At 42.7% G+C, this 20,824-nt stretch overlaps 1 protein-coding gene across 2 annotated transcripts in view; it reads right to left on the reverse strand.

Moving 5' to 3' along the window:
* The window catches only part of reln (reelin), a 105,200-nt gene that overhangs the window by 62,243 nt on the left and 22,133 nt on the right, over positions 1-20,824 (reverse strand). For both annotated transcript variants that reach the window (XM_030773833.1, XM_030773842.1), the window contains exons 2-3: positions 19,052-19,159; positions 1,525-1,660 (exon numbers count right to left, since the gene is read on the reverse strand). In XM_030773833.1, coding sequence (XP_030629693.1) covers positions 1,525-1,660; positions 19,052-19,159 — 244 coding nt within the window. The remainder of the gene's footprint in view (positions 1-1,524; positions 1,661-19,051; positions 19,160-20,824) is intronic.

Genomic DNA, 20,824 nt, shown 5'->3' on the forward strand with positions numbered 1-20,824 from the left:
CCGAAATGTTTTTCTCCTGCTGTGGCCCTGAGCCCCCAAAACTCTCAGAGGACAGAGACTCAAGCCAAAATGACACTTAGAATAGCTGAGAGAAAGCTCTGTTCCTACAGTAAGCAAACATTTCTGAAAGAACAAATAAACATCAATGTCTACAGCACAGAAGGCTTAAACACAATAGTGTCAGGTAACGAATGGAGTCCCTGTTTCAGTGTTTGACAGGCAGTGGAATCATATTTTCTGTGACTGGTCCTCTTCCAGTTTTTAACGAGGTCAGAAAGACTGGCGGGGTATCGTGCTGTATGACTTTGCTGTGTGTGCTTTCGACTTTGCCTGGGAGAGCTTATTGGAAACCAAAACCCCCTTGGCACCACTCTACAGCAAACAGCAGCTAATTGCCTTTTGACTGATTGTCTGTGTGAAAGTGTTTATCACCACCTGTGAAAGAGAGAGAGAGGGAGAGGGAGGGAAAGAGAACCAGATGATGAAAAAGAAAGTATACCAGAGAGACTGAAAATGAAAGTAAGACTGCGGAAGATTCAGGATTTGACTTGAAATACAGCCCCCTAAATCCAGTCAGGGCTCGTGCTGTTATATTTCGGCCATTCTGGAACATTCCGGGTCCAGACATAGCAGGGAAAAAAAACATTCCACCCAGAAAAGCATGTCTCCCCAGTGGCCAATGAGAGGATAACAGCTTACTGTAATGAAGGGATCCTTATTGGCCCCAGTACACTCATTGTCTCAGCCAATCCAATTATGTTCTCACACGGCACAAATCAAACGTCTTCGTTGATTTGGGAGAAGAACAGTCAATCAGTTGACTCATCACCCACAGAGACATCAGCACATCTACAACATCCATTAAACCAACGTATAAGACCTCATATGAATAATATATGTGTGGAGAGAACAGTAATAGCCATTTTGAAAGAAATTTATACAAAGAACACTGTGAATGACCTCTTTCCCTGAGGAAACATTCTGGTCCAGGATATAGTCGACAAGGATACAGTACTAACTGGCCTCTGTGTCAGTGGCTTCAATTCGAGGATATGCCAAAAAATGGAAAAATCTTGTGCCAGGAGTCTGACCTTCCTGTCCTCCCTGTGTTTCTCCTCATCCCTTCTTTCCTGTCCCTTTAGTGTTAATATTACTGGGTGGACTGGAACAGGAGGACACTGAGCATAACTCTTACACAGAGTACAGGGGTGTTTTGAGGGCATATGTTAGGAAGTGTGTGGAAGTTAGGGACGGGCGGGGCCTGCATCATGAGAAATAGGTCAGTTCTAATAGGTCAGCACATGTTAAAGTCAGAGGAGATACTGAAGCCCAGGGCCTAAGCCCAATTCATGGAAAAAAAGAGTGTTTGGTGAACAGTATTGAGTGAAAGCTTACTAGAAAACCAAATAGTCATTTCATCACACACCCCCCCCCCCCAAACAAACACAAACACACACACACACACACACACGCACACAGCACCACCACCACAAGCACACCCCCTGCTCCCTTTTACCAACTCACAGGAAGTTAACGCAGCCGGTCCCAGGCGGGGGCGCAATCCAGACAAAACTGAGACTGGTGGAGGGCAAGTGACTGACGTGAGATGCCACCACGCTGCACACAAACTGCGTCCCAAACTGGCGCTCTGACATCACACCTGAGAGAGAGAGAGAGAGAGAGAGAGAGAGGGCGGCAGAGAGAGAAGAAAGAAACATTTCAGTGCAAAATCATGAAAAAACAAATCTGTGCAGCTGGAGTTTTCCTTCAGTAACCTGACACACTTAACTATGCAAATACATCATTTTGTTCACAGTCCTGGGCACAGTAGCATTCTTTCCATAGAGAGTCTATAGTAAATGTGGAGGAGCAGGACCACAGAGATGTGGAGCTCTTCCCTGTGAACTCCAGTTGACATTAAAACAAAAAAAGACAGTGTGGACCTGAGCAGGGTGCCTTGGCAGTTGATCAGTTTGTGTCAGACATAAAAGGAAGATTTAGAGTTTGGTTTAGAGTGAGTCACTGAGGACTTCCACACACAGACAGCTAGGACACAAAGATATATGGACCTGAGCTACCTGTGGTGCCAGTGATGGGACAATAATTAACACAGGAGACACACAATCACACACCAACACACACAGACACACACATCAACACAGACACACACAGGCTTTTAAATGAAATAGCGTTGTGTATTAGCAGTCTCGTCAATAGCTGAACATGACACAGTCCTTTTCTCATTAGTTGTCAGTGACAGCAGTAATAACACTCCAGAGGTCAATGGTGAACAAGTTTTAACATGATCTGATTGACTAGACCATTGAGGGACCTTCTTTCTAAGTATATTTAGTTCAAAGATGCTCAGCACTCATGGCTAGGTAGTAGGAACACATTTATAGCTAATCCAAGTTCAAGAGAGCAGCTCTGCGTGGTTCATTTCATTTACTAGCGAGGATTTAATGTGATCGAAGCATTTAAATGATCGGTGTCATCGTAAAAAAAAAACTCAGTGTAGTTGAATGAACCAGTGCATCTGTGACTGAGAGAACGTAGCTCACTGTATAGAAACTATCCAAGCCATGATTACATGTTAGCTGCTCATTAAGCAAGTGTGAGAAGATGAAAAAAAGTCTGTAAGAGGGCTATATTTCTCCCTTGCTCTCTCTCTCTCATGCTCTCTCTTTCCCTCCCTTCCCATCTCTGTTAATCTTATGTGTGTGTGTGTGTGTGTGTGTGTGTGAGTGTGAGAACATGATTGACGAGGTGTCACAGGATCAGCCCATTACTAGGTAGAAGGGCCTGTTGGCGGGTGCTTCCATGTGTAATAATGCATCCAAATGTAATCGTCCTATAATAGTCAAGAGGCTCTATACCCCCCCCCCCCCCCCCCCTCCCAGCCACCCACCAGCACAAGGCTTTAATAGACATGATTTATTCGGTCATGCTCTGACACACACACACACACACACACACACACACACACACACTCTCGACCATGCAAGGCTTAAATGCATATGCTATCATGCTCCTACTCACAAGCCATACACTGCTGCATGAAACACACACATTCACAAGTAACACACACACAGACAAATAAGCAGGGGTTTAGCTATAGGTTCCTAACGAGAATACACACTCCCCTGTTTCACTTGAAAGGAGAAAAATTCTGTGGCTATCTTGTACTTAAAAAGGCATATCCTAAGATTTACTCTCTCTCTCTCTTTCTCTCTCTCTGAAACACACACATATGGACCCTGTCCTGTTTCTAAACTACTCTCTCTCTCGCTCTCTCTCTGCTGTGACATGCCTTGCAATTATGCTCTATTCAGTCAGTCAAACTGGTAGCTTTGTCCTTAAGTGTTAGTTTTGCATTGGTCCACACAGTGTGGTCCTCGCTTCTCAGAGAAACACTATGATGGCAGTCAGGAGCTCCCTGCAGAGATGCATAATACACTCTTAGATTCAGTATCACCACGGAAACCCAGTTTGCAATATCACATGTACAGGGAAACAGAGACAGCAGGCAGAAGAAGGGATGACCAGCTCCTTGGCCAAGGAAAGAAAAAATGAAAAAAAGAAATCATTTTGCGAGCACATCATATTCAATTATAGCCCTACATTCAACTCTCCTGTAAGGCGTGATGGACCTGCCATTTATGACATGTTGCAGGTGCTTGGATTTTATATGTGAATGATTTACACTTCAGTGGTTTCAATGCACCATAGAGGATCAGAGAGGAAGCGTGAAAGAGAGAGGCCAAGAGAAAAGGGGGTGGGGGGGTAGATAGATTAGATATAGAGAAAAGAGAGAAAGAGAGAGAGAGAAGGAGAGAGAGGGAGAGAGAGAATGAACAAGAAGGATTTATTGTATAGTTGCTAATTACATGATTAGTGTGCTTCCATCAAAATCTTCAGCAATCTTCCAAAAACTACAGGGGATGTCAGAAAGGAAGCACCAGCCGGTCAGAAAGTCCTAGTCGCTGTTTCTTCCCATCTCTCTCTCTCTCTCTCTCTCTCTCTCTCTCTCATCGTCTTCAAAAACTACTCCAGCGCGTTAATGAGGGCAAAACCTGAACATGTAGCTAAGCTGTAATGATTGCATCGTGTCTGACAGTATGACGGAAACACAACAGCGTTTAGCTGCGAGGCTAAAGCTGGTACCGTGCGTAAAGTTGTCACTTCAATTTGGGTTAGCTAAAGAGTCGCTAATGACGGGTGTGTGGTCTTAGAGGAGCGCTATGTTGTTTTGTTTCCTTTTTCATTTTTTTCCAGTTCTCCCCGTCTTCCTCTCTCTTTTTCCACAGCCCCTCCTCCTTTCACATGCAGATTGAACACTTCGGAGCTGTCCACTGTGATTAATGATGGCCAAAAATGACCCGCTAACTCCCACGCTAGCGCTCCACCCAGCCGGGCCTGTCCGCTCGGCCCACAGTGTGAAGGCTTTCAGTCATGACCAGACACACGGTAGGGTGTGGTGGGGTGGGGCGGGGTGGGGTGGAGTAAGAGGGGATGGGAGGGGATGCAGAGTGAACCAGGAACTGAGGGTGGGCAGGACGAAGGCAAGGATCCAGCAGATTTCCATTAGCGTGTGATCAGGAGAGATCGGGCTATGTATCTGTCTGTACGGGATGCTGACAAATAGGCGTATCGGTGGATAGAGTGTGTATCTATGGAGTGGGGCTCAAATTCACATACTCTAATCAATAATTCATTTACATTCATTCATGATATATGTGCTCAGTATTACTCTTTGAGAGAGAGAATCACTAAGGAAGTATGTAATCCTTTACATTTTTCTATCCCATTTCTTTTAGTCTTTTTGTGATTTATTCATGAGCCTTAAGAGCCACTATGTTATTTCCCTTACTCTCCTTCCCTCTTTTATCATTTTTCATCCTCAAATCTCTTTTCCCCTCTGCTCTTTTCTCTCTCAATTTGCCTCCTCTGTAGTCTCTCTTTTGGAAAATCACTGGGAAAGACAAAGACCTAAACAGCTCAGAGGGCTATGAAGAGCATAGAGAGAGAGAGAGAGAGTGAAAGAGAGAGAGGGAGAGAGAGAGAGAGAGAGGGAGAACAGATGGACGATGGATGGCACAGCCTGGCACACATTTAACACCAGCTTATGGGCATGACTCTCACCGTTGCTCATTAAAAATGGAGAGTAAAAGAGAATCATACAGCTTTATGGCAAAAGCTGGTGGCCACGGTGACTCATAGACATGCATTCACCAACCTGATGAAACATTCATAGTCTGATTATCAACTTCAGGGTCTGAGACAGTCACAGTTGCTGAAGTTACACAGAAGAACACCACGTCTGGAAACTGTCAAGCTAGACATACTTGATATACAAATATACTGGAACTTATATTCATATATTCTGTTCATATCCATGTTTTAGAATTCAGTACATTTGCCTCCATAGCATGGCTCCTCTCAGAAAAGGCCGCTGTTATTTAAATGATATTCCACATTCCTTGTGTTAAAGCTATGCGGCTGGAAGACATATCTGTGTATTTTAGATGCATCCATACATTATATATTCACTCATGCTCCCGCTCACATCTGTGCATGGCACAGGAAGCTTTTTTTTTTTTTTTTTACATTTTTATAATTTACTTTTCTTTACTGTCTCTCTCTACGATGGTCCCTACTCGTTAAACACTGAATCCTTCTCTCACACACACACACACCCAAGTGAGTGCCTGCCTCACTTTACCCTGTCACAGCACCCAAAGCTCCATCTGAACACCCCGTCTCCCTAACACACACACACGCACACGCACACACACAGGGACTATTATAATGCATACGTGAGCCATGTGCTTCCAGTATTTAGTGAAAAACACTGCCAGTGATGGGAGACCTTATTTGATTTAATCTGCAGGGAACCCTTGTCCATACCCTGGAATTCTTATGACCCTCCCCTGACAATACGCTCTTTAATTAAACGCCTTTGGAAACATGGAGTGTTACTGGACGGTAGGGAGACACCTCATATATACAGGTGTAAACACACCTCACACACACACATACACACACACACACACACACACACACACACACAAAGATTTCCCTCTTTAACACAGACTATGTTTGTACATGTGTCCATCTGTGCTTGATGCATTCATAAACAGGTTTCCCTCACCTTCTTTGTCTCAGCATGTTTTTGTGTGTGTGTGTGTGTGTGTGTGTGTGTTTTCTCTCAGCAGTCCAGAGGGAGTATAACACAAAGTTTCTTCTCCCACGATGCTTCCTTCATATATCATGCAATGACCATAATGAAATGGCAGGGTATGAATATTTATTAGCAAACAGGGGCTACAGTATTTAAATGGTTGCCTCAGTCAGATCAGTCTTGTTCAGACATCATAGCTGTTCAGAACACAGCTCCGAAAAAACATACAAAAAAACAAAAAACAATGTTGTGTCAAAATATGATGAAAGAATGACTGGAGCCTACAAAGCCTTTGTTTCTCCATAGCATGTCAATGCCTTGGACTGAAACAGTCTGTAGAGATAGCATTCATGAATAAAGGCTAAAAACAGCGGCTCTGATCCATTCAAAAACAACAATCCTGGGGTCAGCTGACTGGACAGCAGGGCCACCCTGCTTTGCTTTGCTATTGGTCTGTTCTGAAATCTGCCAATCACCGTGCCATGGAAACGGTCTGGCATTGCCATGGCGACAGCAGGGGGTCTTCTTGGCGTTGCCAAGAGGAAGCTGTGTGGTAATATCCGTGGTGGGGCATGCCAGTGGCATGGGGAAGGGAAAAAGGGGCAACTGACACTGTGGGAAAAGAGCTGAAGGTTTTGCCACATGAATGGACAGCAGTTCAGCTGGCACTAACGGGTACCTGGAGGAATGCGTGCGTGTGTGTGTGTGTGATGTGTGATGTGTGATGTGTGCGCGTGCATGTGAGAGGGATACGAGATGCATATAACAATTTATAACATATGTATAAAATACATATTACATATGAATAGCACCTTAATAGTCTATGGATGACATATATCCATTTGTCAGACGGACTGGTAAATGCCATTGGTCTGCCAAGGTAACATGCAAAACAGACCACCATCCTCATTCATAAATCAGTGAGACAATTACTCTTTCAACCAAGATCCCATTGTTTCACGCATCATCCATCATCTTTAACCTTGGCAGTAACAGGCAGGAAGATGACATTGGGCACAGTATGGACTAGTCAGTGTCAAAACCAGACCAAAGAAACCCTGTTGACTCCTTTTAAAGTTGTTTTCACAACTGGCATCTCTCTCTAGTGCAATGAGAAGGGGGTCAGTTGTGGCTCTATCTCCACCATTCTCTGTAGTTTTCATGTTAAATGATTGTTTTTCCAATATGTGTGATACTCCACCTAGATATTACTGTCTGCAGGAACAGGATAGTGCACATCTATGGGTTGCTCTTCCTGGGTTACAAAGAAAGAAAGAAAGAAAGAAAGAAAGAAAGAAAACCAAGCTGCTGCCAGTTGCCGAGTGGAGAATAGAAAGTCGTCAGAAAAAGTCGATAATGCCACATATTAAAGCCTTACATCATTAACATAGCCCTAGACACTCGAATGATGGTCAATGTCCATTTTAATGAGAAGTCATTCAGTGTTATATATGAAAGTCTTAAAAGAATATTTCAGCAAAAATAGAATGCTAATACAATTAAATGAATCCGTGAAAAATGAACTGATGGGGGAAAAAAACCCTTCCTGAGGCTGTATCTCAGAGGTGAAAGTTAATTTTTAAAGTCTACAACTACATAGTGTGCCATAAATCTGGAAGTATGGGGAAAAAAATTATTAACTTTTTTTTTTTTTTTAATTTTTGCAGGTCCACGATGGACCTGAAATGAAGGAAATGAAGAATGATTCCAGGTGATTCTACTCATAAGAAATCAGAATCTGTGGCAGGTCACAGCTGCATTGTACAGACTGCACCCAGACCGCAAGCCAATAACACAGAGCTGTGTTAGCAAACTTGTTGTAAAGTTTGAGAAAACAGGATCCATAAATGATGACCCACACAGTGGAACTGCGAGGATGCCAGGCATCAAGGACAGGGCTACAGCCATTCTCATTCGTTTCAACTGAAGTCCCAAAAAATCTCTGGCCTCCTGCCAGTTTTTTTTTTTTTTTCCCTGGGATTCCAGACTTTCAAGACACCCTGTATTTTAGGGTGTAGGGTTCTGGGGTTGGGCAATTGGAGGTTAGAAGACCAATCAAAAGTGAGGCTGAGGGGGTAGTGTGAGAGGAGATAAGCCTGAGTTCATGGGCAGTAAGACATACTGAAGCAGAGGGAACAGAGTCCACTGAATACTGACCAAATGACAGAAGGGCTAATCATTAGCACTTTGCATATGCCGAGTGTACAGTAGCTCAGACTGCATAATGCAATAATGTCATAGAGTCAGTGGTACTGTGGTACTGTCAGTGGTAGTGAAACAAAGTGTACATGCTGCATAAAATGGTATTTAAAATTTTAAAAGCTTCATTCTGGTGTTACTTCACACAAGTCGTACATTGATATTAATATCATAGATTCCATTCTAAGTTCATCAACCCAGTTACTGCATTATAAAAGCCTGAATGACATGAGTTTTTTCCCACTCTTAATGAGAGATTAAAAAATTAACGCATAGTAAAGCGTCCGCCATCAGGCCATCACAGAGCTGTTGTAAACGTGACATGACACCTGCCACTGTTAATTAAAACCTACATGCCTCAGTTGGCAAAAGCACCTCATGCTGCTATTAGGCACAGGGTTGATATAACCTGTAGCTAGTGCCATCTAAACTGTCTATTTCCTGTCAGTCTGCTGGCCTATATAAATATAACCCAAATCCCAACATGCATTCTAAAGACTGACTCTAGCCACCTGTTTCCCAAAGCTAGTGTCCATTTGGTTTTAATTTATGGTCTATCTGCTGTCTTGTGTATGTGGGGGAGAGAGAGAGAGAGAGAGAGAGAGAGAGATGGTGAAAATGGACAAAGTCACTCAGTGCTCCACTTATTTTTCAACCTTTCCATAAGCAGGGCTTATACGCTTGTGCCCTCACTGTAGCCCTCCTAGGACGGCATGGGCGCTAATTTGATTTTTAATTCAACGTGACTCTTCGGTTAATCGCTTGAGCATGTTATTCATTAATCTGATTTGACTTGTACTAATTTTTTTTATGCCCACGACTCTTGCTTATGTTGATGAGATGCAAACAAACACGGAACAGGCTACACTGCGGGGCCTATTTCAGTGACATGCATCGTCGTCAAGCCTGATGGTGAAGGGGGACGGAGACCAGCTCCGACAGGTGGTGGTGGAGAGGAAAGCCTGGGGAGGACAGGACCTCAATGACATCCTCACACAGCATAAAGACCAAAAAGCCCTCAGAGGGATTCAGCTCTGACAGTGCAACACCAACAGGCACCAAAAAGTACACACAGCCTACACCGCCATAAAGAAGCCAAAGAAGGTCAAAAAGTGTTTTTTTTTTTTTTTTTCTTGAAGTCAATGTGATGTGGGTCACTGGTAGGATCTTGCACTCCCTTGTGAATTTCTTACATAAACAGGCTCAGAACTGTCTATTCTGAGAAGTCAGGCCTTTTAAGACAGGGAATTCAGGAGCTCACATCAAAACAGGGAGGCTAAAGGTATTACACCAAGAAAGTCAATGCCGAGGAAGGCATTTACGCCTCCTGGAGTCGAGCGAGCACTTTCCATGTTTTCTAATAGGTTTTTTTTTTTCCTCAGAGGAGCTCTAAAAAATTGAGTAGGTCTGAAAGCACATTTTGAAAAACTTTCATTTTGTCATGACAAAAGACTGTTCAGCCCAGAGTACCAAACTATGCTTTTTCCTCTATCAAAAAAAAAAACCTCTCTCAATCTGGCTGTAAGAGATTTTTTTTAAAATTCAGAGTACAATATCACAATAGGGTTTTTTGAATGCAGGACGGAAAAAAAAACATTGTTTCTAATGTTATGATTTTTTATGCTATTGTCCATTTAGGCTGCAAAGACAATGTGAACGCAATTGTAACTCAAATGACCAAGTCATTAACGAGCCAAAAAAGATGCATTTTCAGCAAAACACCTCTCCTGTTATTATTGGTTTCACATAAAACACCATATTTTGTACAAAACAGTAAATACAATAATCTACAAATGACAGAAAAAGCTACTGGAAAAATCTGGTCTAACATAATTTAATCATAAGTCAACTGACGTATTCTCTCACATGAATGACTTCCTACTGCAGACACAGAAGCAGTCACTGATTAACAGTCACACACAGAAGAGAGAGGGTCACCAGAAATCCAGATATGATTGGATGTGATGTCCTGTGTGATGTGCTGTGATGTGAGCGAATACTGTGTGTTTATCACCAAATAACATGGACCAGATGTGTTTTTACATGTCTTTTCTTTAATCTCTTTGACTAATTTTTCACGTGACTGTTAATGATCAAGACTACTAATAGAGGAAGTCAGATTGAATTCGTAAATGATGACACTACATAGCAATTTTACATCCAAAACGCAAAACTATTTCATCACCTGCACTGCTCACTCAATCTAGCCTCCACATATCACAACTGACAAGCTCAAATCCTTCTTAGTAGACATGAGGATCAATCTGCCCTACCAGTAGTGAGGATGTAAAAAATTTGTTTCAAATGCTTCCTGCAAATTGAGCAGGTTAATTTTGAAATTATACGCTGAGTAAATGTAAGTAAGTTCCTACCCTGAAAAGGGTTACAGTACACATTGCTTGGAGGGAAAAGAATACATGTTTCAAGGTATTACTAAAACATAGCAAGTAAAAGACATACCCTTCAGCTATCCTGAAAAATATCTACAGGACATGGTATCCTGATGTGCTACTCATAAAGAAATAAAGAGAGAGAGAGAGAGAGAGAGCGAAAGAGAGAGAGAAAAAATAAGGATTTTTGTCTACACTGTACGATTGAACCTCTGTACATTTACTGGATTTTATGTATAAATATTGTGTTTTGCATTCACTGCACTTTTCCACTCACTCCTTTCTGAGTCTCAGTTAAGACAATGCCAATGCAGCATTCTTTGCATATCACACTGAAAACTACATGTAGCATTTATTTAGTCTTACAGCTGACAGTTACATATGATCCCTTTCTCCCCCCACTTTTGGTATGTTCTGATTTTCCATTTTAGCTGCTTTGTCACAACTCTCTTGCTCTCTATCTAAATGCCAGTATTTGCTGTGCTTGCTCGCTTGCAGGTAAATGGAGGTATTTAAAAATGGCGACTGGTCTCCTTAGTCATTCTGTGGAGCTTGCATTTGACCGATAAGTACTGTTCAGTACTGCAAGCTCCACCCCAGTAGTTCCTCGGCCTACTCTGCAACAGGAACTGAAAGAAGGGTATGAACTACGGCTGAGGAACAAAAATTGACAGTGGAAAAGAGGGTAAAGTTCTGGTACTACTGAAAAAGTTCCTGGGCCCCAAAAAAAGTCCCATGGTGGAAAAGGCCCTAATCAGAAGATGTTTGATATTACCTTGTTTACTGGTATGACTATGGCACTATTTCAGTTTCACTTTCTTTCTTAAATGTTTTCATGTTCTCATTTCAATAAGAAACCAAAATAACTAGAATGAAAAATGAAAGAACTTTATGTGATGTTATGTAATTTTATGTTTATAATTTCACATTTCTGTTCTATTTATTATCGCTGAGGCCTATATATATGCATTATAAGTGTTACCATGTGATAAACACAGACACTCAAAACCACCATGAATCAAACACATAAGGTTCAGCTTTGAGAGTCTTACATGCAAAAATGCACTTTTTTTGGTACCCTTGTCTCTGCAGTCCTCCTTGTTGAATATGTCATATAACAAATAGAGACACTTAAACAATTATTGTGTCCATTTAGTAAATTTACATTCACAAAACTGAGCTGTATCGGAAACATATAAATATTTTCAAAATATGAGGTTTATTTAAAGAGAATCGTATGATTCACCCCTCTTTTGTTGGGAGCATAGCAGTAAAGCATGGAGGCTAAATAGTTTTAGTGGCTCTACCAGAGTGACTGGAAAAAGAGAGTATAGAACAAGCATAGTGTCTTTCAGTGAGAGTGAGTCAAATGTCAGTATGAGAGTATAAATGGACTGTTATGGGCCCACACTGCTCTCTGGCCATGAACCAGCCTCTCTACTGGAGCTCTTCATCAAACAAACAGCGTTTGGGGGTGACCACACATGGAATGTACCAGCCTACACTGCCTCACTGCTACATAAGGAACCCTGGAAAACATTTCCTTCTCTGCACCCCACCCCCCCTCTCTCTTACAGTTTTTCACTCTCTCTCTCTCTCTCTCTCTCCCTCTCTCTCACATACACATTGATACACTGATATGGAAACAATCTCTTCTGATTTTCTCTTCTGATTAATCCTTACCCTAATTCAACAGCAATGGGGGGGGGGGGGGAGGGGACCTTTTTACCATGTGAACACACTGCATCACTGTATATAATTTAATATCATTAATATGGTATGCATTTGTGTTTTCATTTAGAGAAATCTTAAAGTATAGGCAAATATGAAAATATGCACAGAATCAGTCATTTACACACACACACACACACACACACACACACACACATACATACCAGCAGTGGCTGGTGGAATTCAAAAAAAGATCACTCTTGATAAAAGATGTATTTATATTGACATAACCTGACCTTCTAATCCTATGACTGCAGAAATCCCATGGGTCAGACAGACACAATGATACATGGATGACAGATGACGGAGAGATGCCAGCATGACAGAGAAAGATAGGGAAAGAAAAGAAAAGCAAGAGCAAGGCTATAGGGGGAAAGGACAGAGGAAGGATAGGAAGACATGAAACGAGGGCAAAGAGAGCCTGTAAAACAGACTGAGTGACTTAAAGCCCATTAAACTTGTGCTTATTTATGTTGTATGTGTATGCATGCATATTTTGTGTGCTTCTTTGCATGTGCATAAATATGCAAGTGATGAACCATTAGGACCTGATTGGTTACTTGGATCATATCTCTCACACTCTGTGTGTGTATTTGCGCGTGTGTGTGTGTGCATGCGTGCGTGTGTATGTACGTGTGTATATGTCTGTGTGTGAACGCATGTGTGTCAGTGTTACATAGACCTCACTGGACTCAGAGAGCACACAAATGCTGTGCCACCTGTTAGCCTCCCAAGGCATTGTGGGATTGAGACAGAAGCTCAATCTGGGAGTTGAGCGGAATGCCAAGACCACTGTGAGATTTACAGAGAGAGAGAGAAAGAGAGAGAGAGAGAGAGAGAGAGAGAGGGAGAGAGAGAGAGAGAGGGAGAGAGAGAAAGAGGGAGAGAGAGTGAGAGAGAGACAGAGAGAGAGAGAGAGACAGAGAAAGAGTTCTACCACACTCAACATCCATATTATCCATCTCATAACTCTCATTCATCACTCATTGCTCAGCCGTGTGCACTCACCAACACTGAGTATAGCATTTTTATGAACACGGCCAGTGGAATATGATATTTCTGTGTGAACTACCAACCTGTTCTCGTGAATCTTAATGCTGACACATAGCTTAAAGTATGCACAACTGAGAAAACAATGAAATATTGGAATATTTTTGTGTATCTGTTGTTTGTACAGATGGTATATTGTGATGGTGTGTGGATGAGAGTGTGAGAGTGTATAGTTATTTTGTGCATGTATGTGTGTGTGTGTGTTGTAAGTGCTTCAGTTGGAAGGCTGTCAGCAGTAAGTCAGAGAGCAGGCTGATCACAGAGCTACAGCGCTTTTGAAGTCTCACAGGGACTGACAGCTCCTCTCCCCCCATGGGAAAACTTCCCTCTCTATCTCTATCTCTCTCTCCCTCTCCCTCTCTGTCTCTTTCTCACTGTCTCCTTTTCTCCCTCTCTTTCCCTCTCTCTTCCTCTCTCTCTTCTTCATTACACACTTCGAAGCTTTCTCTGGCACTTACTCCTCTTTTCCGTCAGTTCACAGCACAAAGAGAGAGCGAGAGATGTATAATATATAGAGAAATGTGGTAAAGTGTAGGTGAGTATTGATGGGAGAGAGAGAGAGAGAGAGAGAGAGACTGAATCAAAGCTCTCCTGAGACTATTAGTTGATGTTATGAAAAAAGATCCTGTAAGGCCTCAGCAAACTCCACAAACAGAATACCATTTATTCATCTTACCTTGCACTGACAGTTACCTGCAACTAGAGGGTCTTAACATCTAGCAGTCATTGCTGATGATAAGGTTCATGATGATGAATTTGTGTGTGTGTGTGTGTGTGTGTGTGTGAGTGTCTGTGTATTTGAGTTTGCTGATCAGTGAGGAGCCAACAAGAACAGGTCAAAGTGCAGCGGGTTTTTAATCTTGATTTCCAGAGAGGGATGAAAGCTCCATCAGTCACTGAATTAGTGTTGTAGGTGGTCAGATGTATCTGTCATCCAGCTGTCTCTTCAGTCAGGGATATACATCTGTCTCTGCCTGGATCCTGCTCTGGAGCCTAGGAGTTAACCATCCCCTGCGTACTACCGTTATGCTAATAAATACATACATACATGCAAATGAGTCACCCAATCAACACCAGCAAACAGCACAGCAATTCATCACTGCCTGCAGTCCCAACAATGAAAATCCTGTTCTCTCTTTTACACACACAGACACACGCATACACACACACACACACACATACACACACACACAGACACACAGACACACACACACAGACACTGACACACTAGAATTCTGTTTTCTACTTTAGTAGACTACTACTAGAGTAGTTTTTCTACTCTAACAAGCCCAATCTCTCCCTGGCCTGTGCAGTTTTGCTGTTGACACAATGCTGATTAATAACTACAATTACATTAGGCGTAAAATATTTTTGTTCAGTTTTGTTCTGTTTTGCTTTGCTTTGTTTTGTTGCATCAACCATTGTGCCAAGTAGACCTTCTCAGTCTATTTAGAATCTACAAGTATTCCATCAAGAGCAGTTATCTGAAAAAATAGGAATAATGATTAAATAAAACGCAGGGCATAAAAATGACATTTTAACTGAAAAAAGGGCAAATATGTGTATCCTATAGCCAAATCTGACAGATAATGAATGTGTTCTCATAGGATTTATCTTAAAAAAGGAATGTGGCAATTAAAATTCTCTTAGCTAAGTCAGACACCTCCCATCTCCCAAGTTTCATTTTTGGCCGAGTGAGTGGGATAAGGACAACCCCTTCCAACACAGCACAAACACACACGCGTGCGCACGCACACACACAGATTTCAAGCACAGTTAACTATGAGTAACACCTGAACAACATCACATCTCTTTTAAAATTTTTACGTCTTGACGACTAAATCGACCTGTTGCCTTGGGAACAGAGCTGGAGTCCTTTTCTTTGTTGTTTCTTGCTGAACTCTGAAATACAGTACTATACAAGGCTGTGATCCGTATCCAAGCCCCATCATTATGTAGGGTGACCACATTCAGTTTACAGTCCTCTGTTAAAGTAAGCCTGGCACATGCCTGGAGGACTGCTGTTGTTCTGTCATGTCCTCACTGTGTGGCTTGTTCTACTACAGCCATCTAATTACACCTCTGTAAGCATATGTGGTTAGCCACCTGTGGGTTACCAGGCTTTCCTGCGGTCTCTCTCTCTCTCTCTCTCTCTCTCTCTCTCTCTCTGAATCCTCTTCAGTGTCCCCTCTAGATATATGACAGTCCAATGACCAGAACTGACCAACATCGGCCTATCCTGAAAATGAATGCCCCTTTTGCCCTGTAGGTCTGAATGAGGTTAGACACTGGAGAGCTTTGTTGTGTGTTTTTAATACCGTCTCTTATTGGTTTTGTTTGCGGATGAGTATGCATTCATAAAAGTGTTTGCGAGTGGTGTGTGTGGGTGGGTGTCTGTGTGCATGTGTGTGTGTGTGGCTTTCTGGCTGTGTCTGACAGTGGGGCCGTCCTGCCTGGCCGTGTAAAGTGAAGTAATGAGTTTTTCCGAGGGTGGGAGAGATTTGAAACGGAAGGCCGCTGGGTGTTTTCCTTCTCTGGGCCCGACACACAGTCGCTCTTGTCTGTAGCCAGACGCAGTGTCCTGACCACATCAAGCAGCAGACAAGCCCACTCCCTGTGTGCCCCCTTTAACACTCTCAGATTTCCCTCTCTGTCTCTCACAAAGACATTATCTCTCTGATATTTTTAAACCAGTTTTATAGATGTTTGCAGAAAAATGAGAATGAGTTGTCCAATTTTTAGTTGGCAATAAAACAAACCTGAAAGTCTCTCTCTCTCTCTTTCTCTCTCTCTATCCTCTCCCTCTCTCTCTCTCTCTCTCTCCCTCTTTCCTCTCCCTCTCTCTCTTTTCTTGCTTTTCTTTTCAGTCCCTCTATTGGCCTTGGCCACAGCTGGCACCTCTCACATGCACATCTCATATGTTTCAAAGACAGCCCCTCACTGGCAACTTGTCCACTTGTTGCAACATTCTAAACTCCATCAGCTATTTTTCTACCAGTCTATCATGAGGATCTTCACTTCACTCTTAATAGGTCACTCACAGAATGCTGTACTGCTCTGTATTTAAAGTAAATCAGTGTAAATGACATGAACGTCTAATATTTCAGGGAATTAAAATGCAGTCAAGGTGTGACCACAGAGCCTGTTATGAATGCAGTCCTAATTCTATCACAGAGCCTGTTATGAACATCACAGGAAATAGATTATGGTCTCCTATACAGTTTGTTGTGATTTATGCTCGGCAGTACTTTATAGTGTGGTGAGGCATTACTACTTCTGCAGTCAACTAAACAGCTGTCTCTGATATTCAAAAGAAAACCAATGTCAGCATGTTTATTCTAATATTCTAAATCCACTACCCTCCCTTCTCTATCCGTCTGTCTGTTTCTCTGTCTGTCTCACTCTCTCCTGTGTGTTTCGCCATAAGCAGGGTGGGCTCATTCCTGATGATCCCATCATTGTGGCCAACAGTGAGTCCATCTGCAGGCCACATGTTCCTCTCAGTGGAACACTAGGACGGTAGCTACACACATCTGGATGACCAGACACTCTCTGCTGCACTAAACAGCAATCACACTCTGCTCTACAAAACTGTTCTGGGGTCAGATGTATTTGTCTGACAGTTGTACTATTAAGATAGGAAAACAGGGGGAACTGATGCCAGTTTTCAGGGTTTTGAGGGTAGATATTTGAGGTCTCAGTAATGTCAGTGTAAGTGCTCTGGGTCCTCTGTTTCTTATCTGTCATTCTTTAATGATTTCATTCAATGTGATCAAAGTGGCTAGCTCTGAATCTCAACCTACTCCCATTCAACTCCTCAAAGTTTCACCCTCGTTTTCCATGTGCTCATGTCTCTCTGATCATTCCAGCCTGGACAACCCATAGAAGCGGGATCCAGACGGCGTTTGAGGTCTACAGGCCAGGGCCTGAGAAAAGTTGATCAAAGGCTCACTAACTATTCCTGATTGATTAATTATCTGCACAGTGAAATAAAACATTTCGCATATGTGTAAGTGTGTGTGTGTGCGAGAGTGTGTGTGTGTGTGTGTGTGTGTGTGTGTGTGTGTGTGTATTTGCATGTGTTTGTGTGAAGAGGGATAGGGTGAGAGCAGGACAGCATTGGTAGGGGTGGTCTTTGTAGAAAGGAGAATTAAAAGCTTTTGGCATGTAAAGACATCTTGTGGTCTCACTTCAGCAGGGTTGTGAGTTTAGTTAATGCCCTGGCTCCACTGGTTTATGTTAAGTGCCAGAGCTTTCCAGACAGGGTGGGCAATGAAGGACGAGTAAGAGTCAGAGTCTCTTCATCCTAACCCTATAGAGGAGACCTTCTGCTAAGACAGGCAGAGAAAGGAACTGAAAGAATCAGTTTGAGGAAAACATAAACAGCAGCGAATTAATGTAATGCTCTGCAATGGCTGCACATGCACACACACAAACACACACATGTACACACACACACACACACATACGCGCACACACACAAACACACACACGTACACACACATAAAGAGCTGCCTTTGCACACATCAATGGCTCAGACAGCTTAGAACTACAGACATCACACAGAGGACAGATGACACCACACTGGCGAGGCTGAAGTCCGGCCCAAACCATGTGGCAACTGCCGATAAGGAAACAATGAACTTTATTTATTTTCTACAAATGACTGAGAGAAAGTTAATCAAAACTGCACAAAAAACAGCTTGAATGGCAGGAAATGCACTTGGTTCTGTGCACCGTTTGGTCAATAGTTATTCACTGCAGCACTATGAGAAGCTGTGATAAACATATTTCGTTACAGCTGTTCAGAACGCCCCTTCACTTGGCTGACGGCTGGGGTCCTTTTTAAGACCTGCGTAACTAACCAACAGAATGGGAACATTCTTGTGGCCAGTTGATCTAAAAGCTCTTAAAACACCACGTTTACCGCCGCTGTCTGAGTGGCAAGCTTGTTTTGTTTTCGTCCACCTAACTGTGGAGTATCCGACACTAAGCATAAATGACTCTGTTTCTCTGTTGACATTACAGTGCTGTCTGGCTGATGTGGAGAGTTTGTGACTGTTTCTCTTCGTTCAGACACATCATCGGGAAATTAACTCCTCAGTGAAGGTTAAACCCATCCATCTCGGACTGTTACAGTCATGTTGTTGTTGGGTTCAGAACCAGACTTGGCAGAGCATGATGTGTGTCTTTTACAATGATCAGACTCTTAAAACCTCATCCGGCTACAGCCTAAACCAACCAGTGTTGAGGGGATGAACTAGCTACCTCTGCTGGTGTGAGTTTCAAACCACAAGCAGGTCACCCAAATAACTAAGGGTTAGAGTAGTTTCACGCGCTGTTATGGTATTCTTATTACTTTTTACTACTAGGGCTTGTGGTTAGGGACAAGGTTATGAATGTGGCCAGCTTGGTCAAAAGTCTTGGTTCTTCGCAAGCTAAACTCTGGAATAAGACTGGCTGGCTCCTTGCACTGGAATGAGGTCACTGGAGAACTTACCAAACCCGAAAGCGGCGGGTGCAGGGATTGGAGCAGACTGGACGGTCGTGGAGGTGTAGAGACCAGTGACCAGTAAGCCATCAAAGTAGGTGCTGGTGGTAATAGTCACTGCAAACACACAAAGGAGAAGAAGAAAGAGTGAGAGAGGGAAAGGCAAGCTGACAATATAATAATAACAGTAACTCCACATCATTAAAGAGGCACTGAAACATACTTGTTGTCCATGACATTTGTCTCTGTGAACACATATAGCACCATACAGTGATGACGCACACACACACACACACAAATATATACACTGAATGAGAGAGAGAGAGAGAGAGAGAGAGACTGACTTGCAACCTTAAGCAAAGGAAACTTTTGTTTCTAAACAACATTTAATCAAAAGCCACGGTTATTTTGACAGAATACCCTTTATATATCAAAACCACATTAGCACATCGATCAACGTCTGACTGGTAGGGCACGCTGAAAGAGGCTGTTATTCTTGGCTCTCTCTGATAGACTATATGAATCAGAATTATATATATATACATATACACATACATGCATACATACATACACGCATACATACATACACACACACACACACACATATACAAACATACATATATATATACTGTAGGAATAGAATGGTGATAAGAGCCTTCCCAACTCATTGCTTTCTTCTCAGCAGAATGTTCTGGAAGAATTTCTGCAGCTAGCCTTTGAGAGACAGTTTACCTCAGCAGACACACTGGAGGTTAAACACTCCCTGACCTACATCTGCAAAACGGCCAACTATGCACGGATAGTCGAACAAGTGCACTGGGCCGACCTTAACGAGGTAAGGCCGTTAAAGATTTGTTAGCAGGCTGTCTCTCCCCTTGAGGGAGAGAGAGCAGATGTACGAGCAGGAGGTGAGGGTGGCCACAACACCACCTCCATCACAGACGGCAGCTGTCAGAGAGAGGCGGGTAACCGCAGCGATGACTCCGCCTGATGTGTCTGTTGCCTGCTGCTGTGTCAAAAAGGCCTGGTGAAAAACGACCTGCCTTGAACTGTGTACTAGACAAAGGTTACTTCAAACAGAACTTCTGGGACATCAAAACATGGAGCTTTGAAGAACCTGTCGGGCATGGTTCAAATTCATGTTTCAAGGAGGGCCAGTATGTGGCAGCATGCTCTGATGGTGATTTTTCAGTAAGTTATCAATAGTAGCTTCTGACAAATTTGTGAGAAATCGCAAAGGCATTGGATCCATTTACATACACTCTTCTGCCCTCAGACGTTTTAGTACATGTTTAAGTTCTCTGAGATTCCACAGTAGCAGAAACGCAGATGAAAACTGTCCCTATTATTGCTGTAAGACAGTGCAAATTCATAACGCAGTCCTCGAGCGCTGTAATAGAGCTGCTTTCCGATCAATAGAAGCAACAGAATAAGTCTCTAACCTATTCATTACAGGAGGATGCCTAAGAAGGAAGAGACCACCTCATCAGTAAAGGAATTGATTTTACAGCGCATACAAAGCCCTGAGTAAGAATGACAACAAGCCGTCAGTTCAGCAGCTCTGGTATCAAGTGCCAGCACAGATGTGGCTCCCTGTCTGGCCCCGTCCCAGCCAGACAGATCATGACACATTGGGAGAAAGAGTTCAAAAAGGGATAAAATAAAGAAAGCCAAAGAAACCAAGAGGACCTCGTAAAAGACAAAGGGAAGAAAAATGAAGAATGGCTATTATCTCTCAGCAGACATACTCCCTTCGTTTTTTACTTCTTTGGAATGAGAGAC

This window comes from Chanos chanos, chromosome 1 (genome assembly GCF_902362185.1).
Source record: "Chanos chanos chromosome 1, fChaCha1.1, whole genome shotgun sequence".
NCBI classification, from domain to species: Eukaryota; Metazoa; Chordata; class Actinopteri; order Gonorynchiformes; family Chanidae; genus Chanos; species Chanos chanos.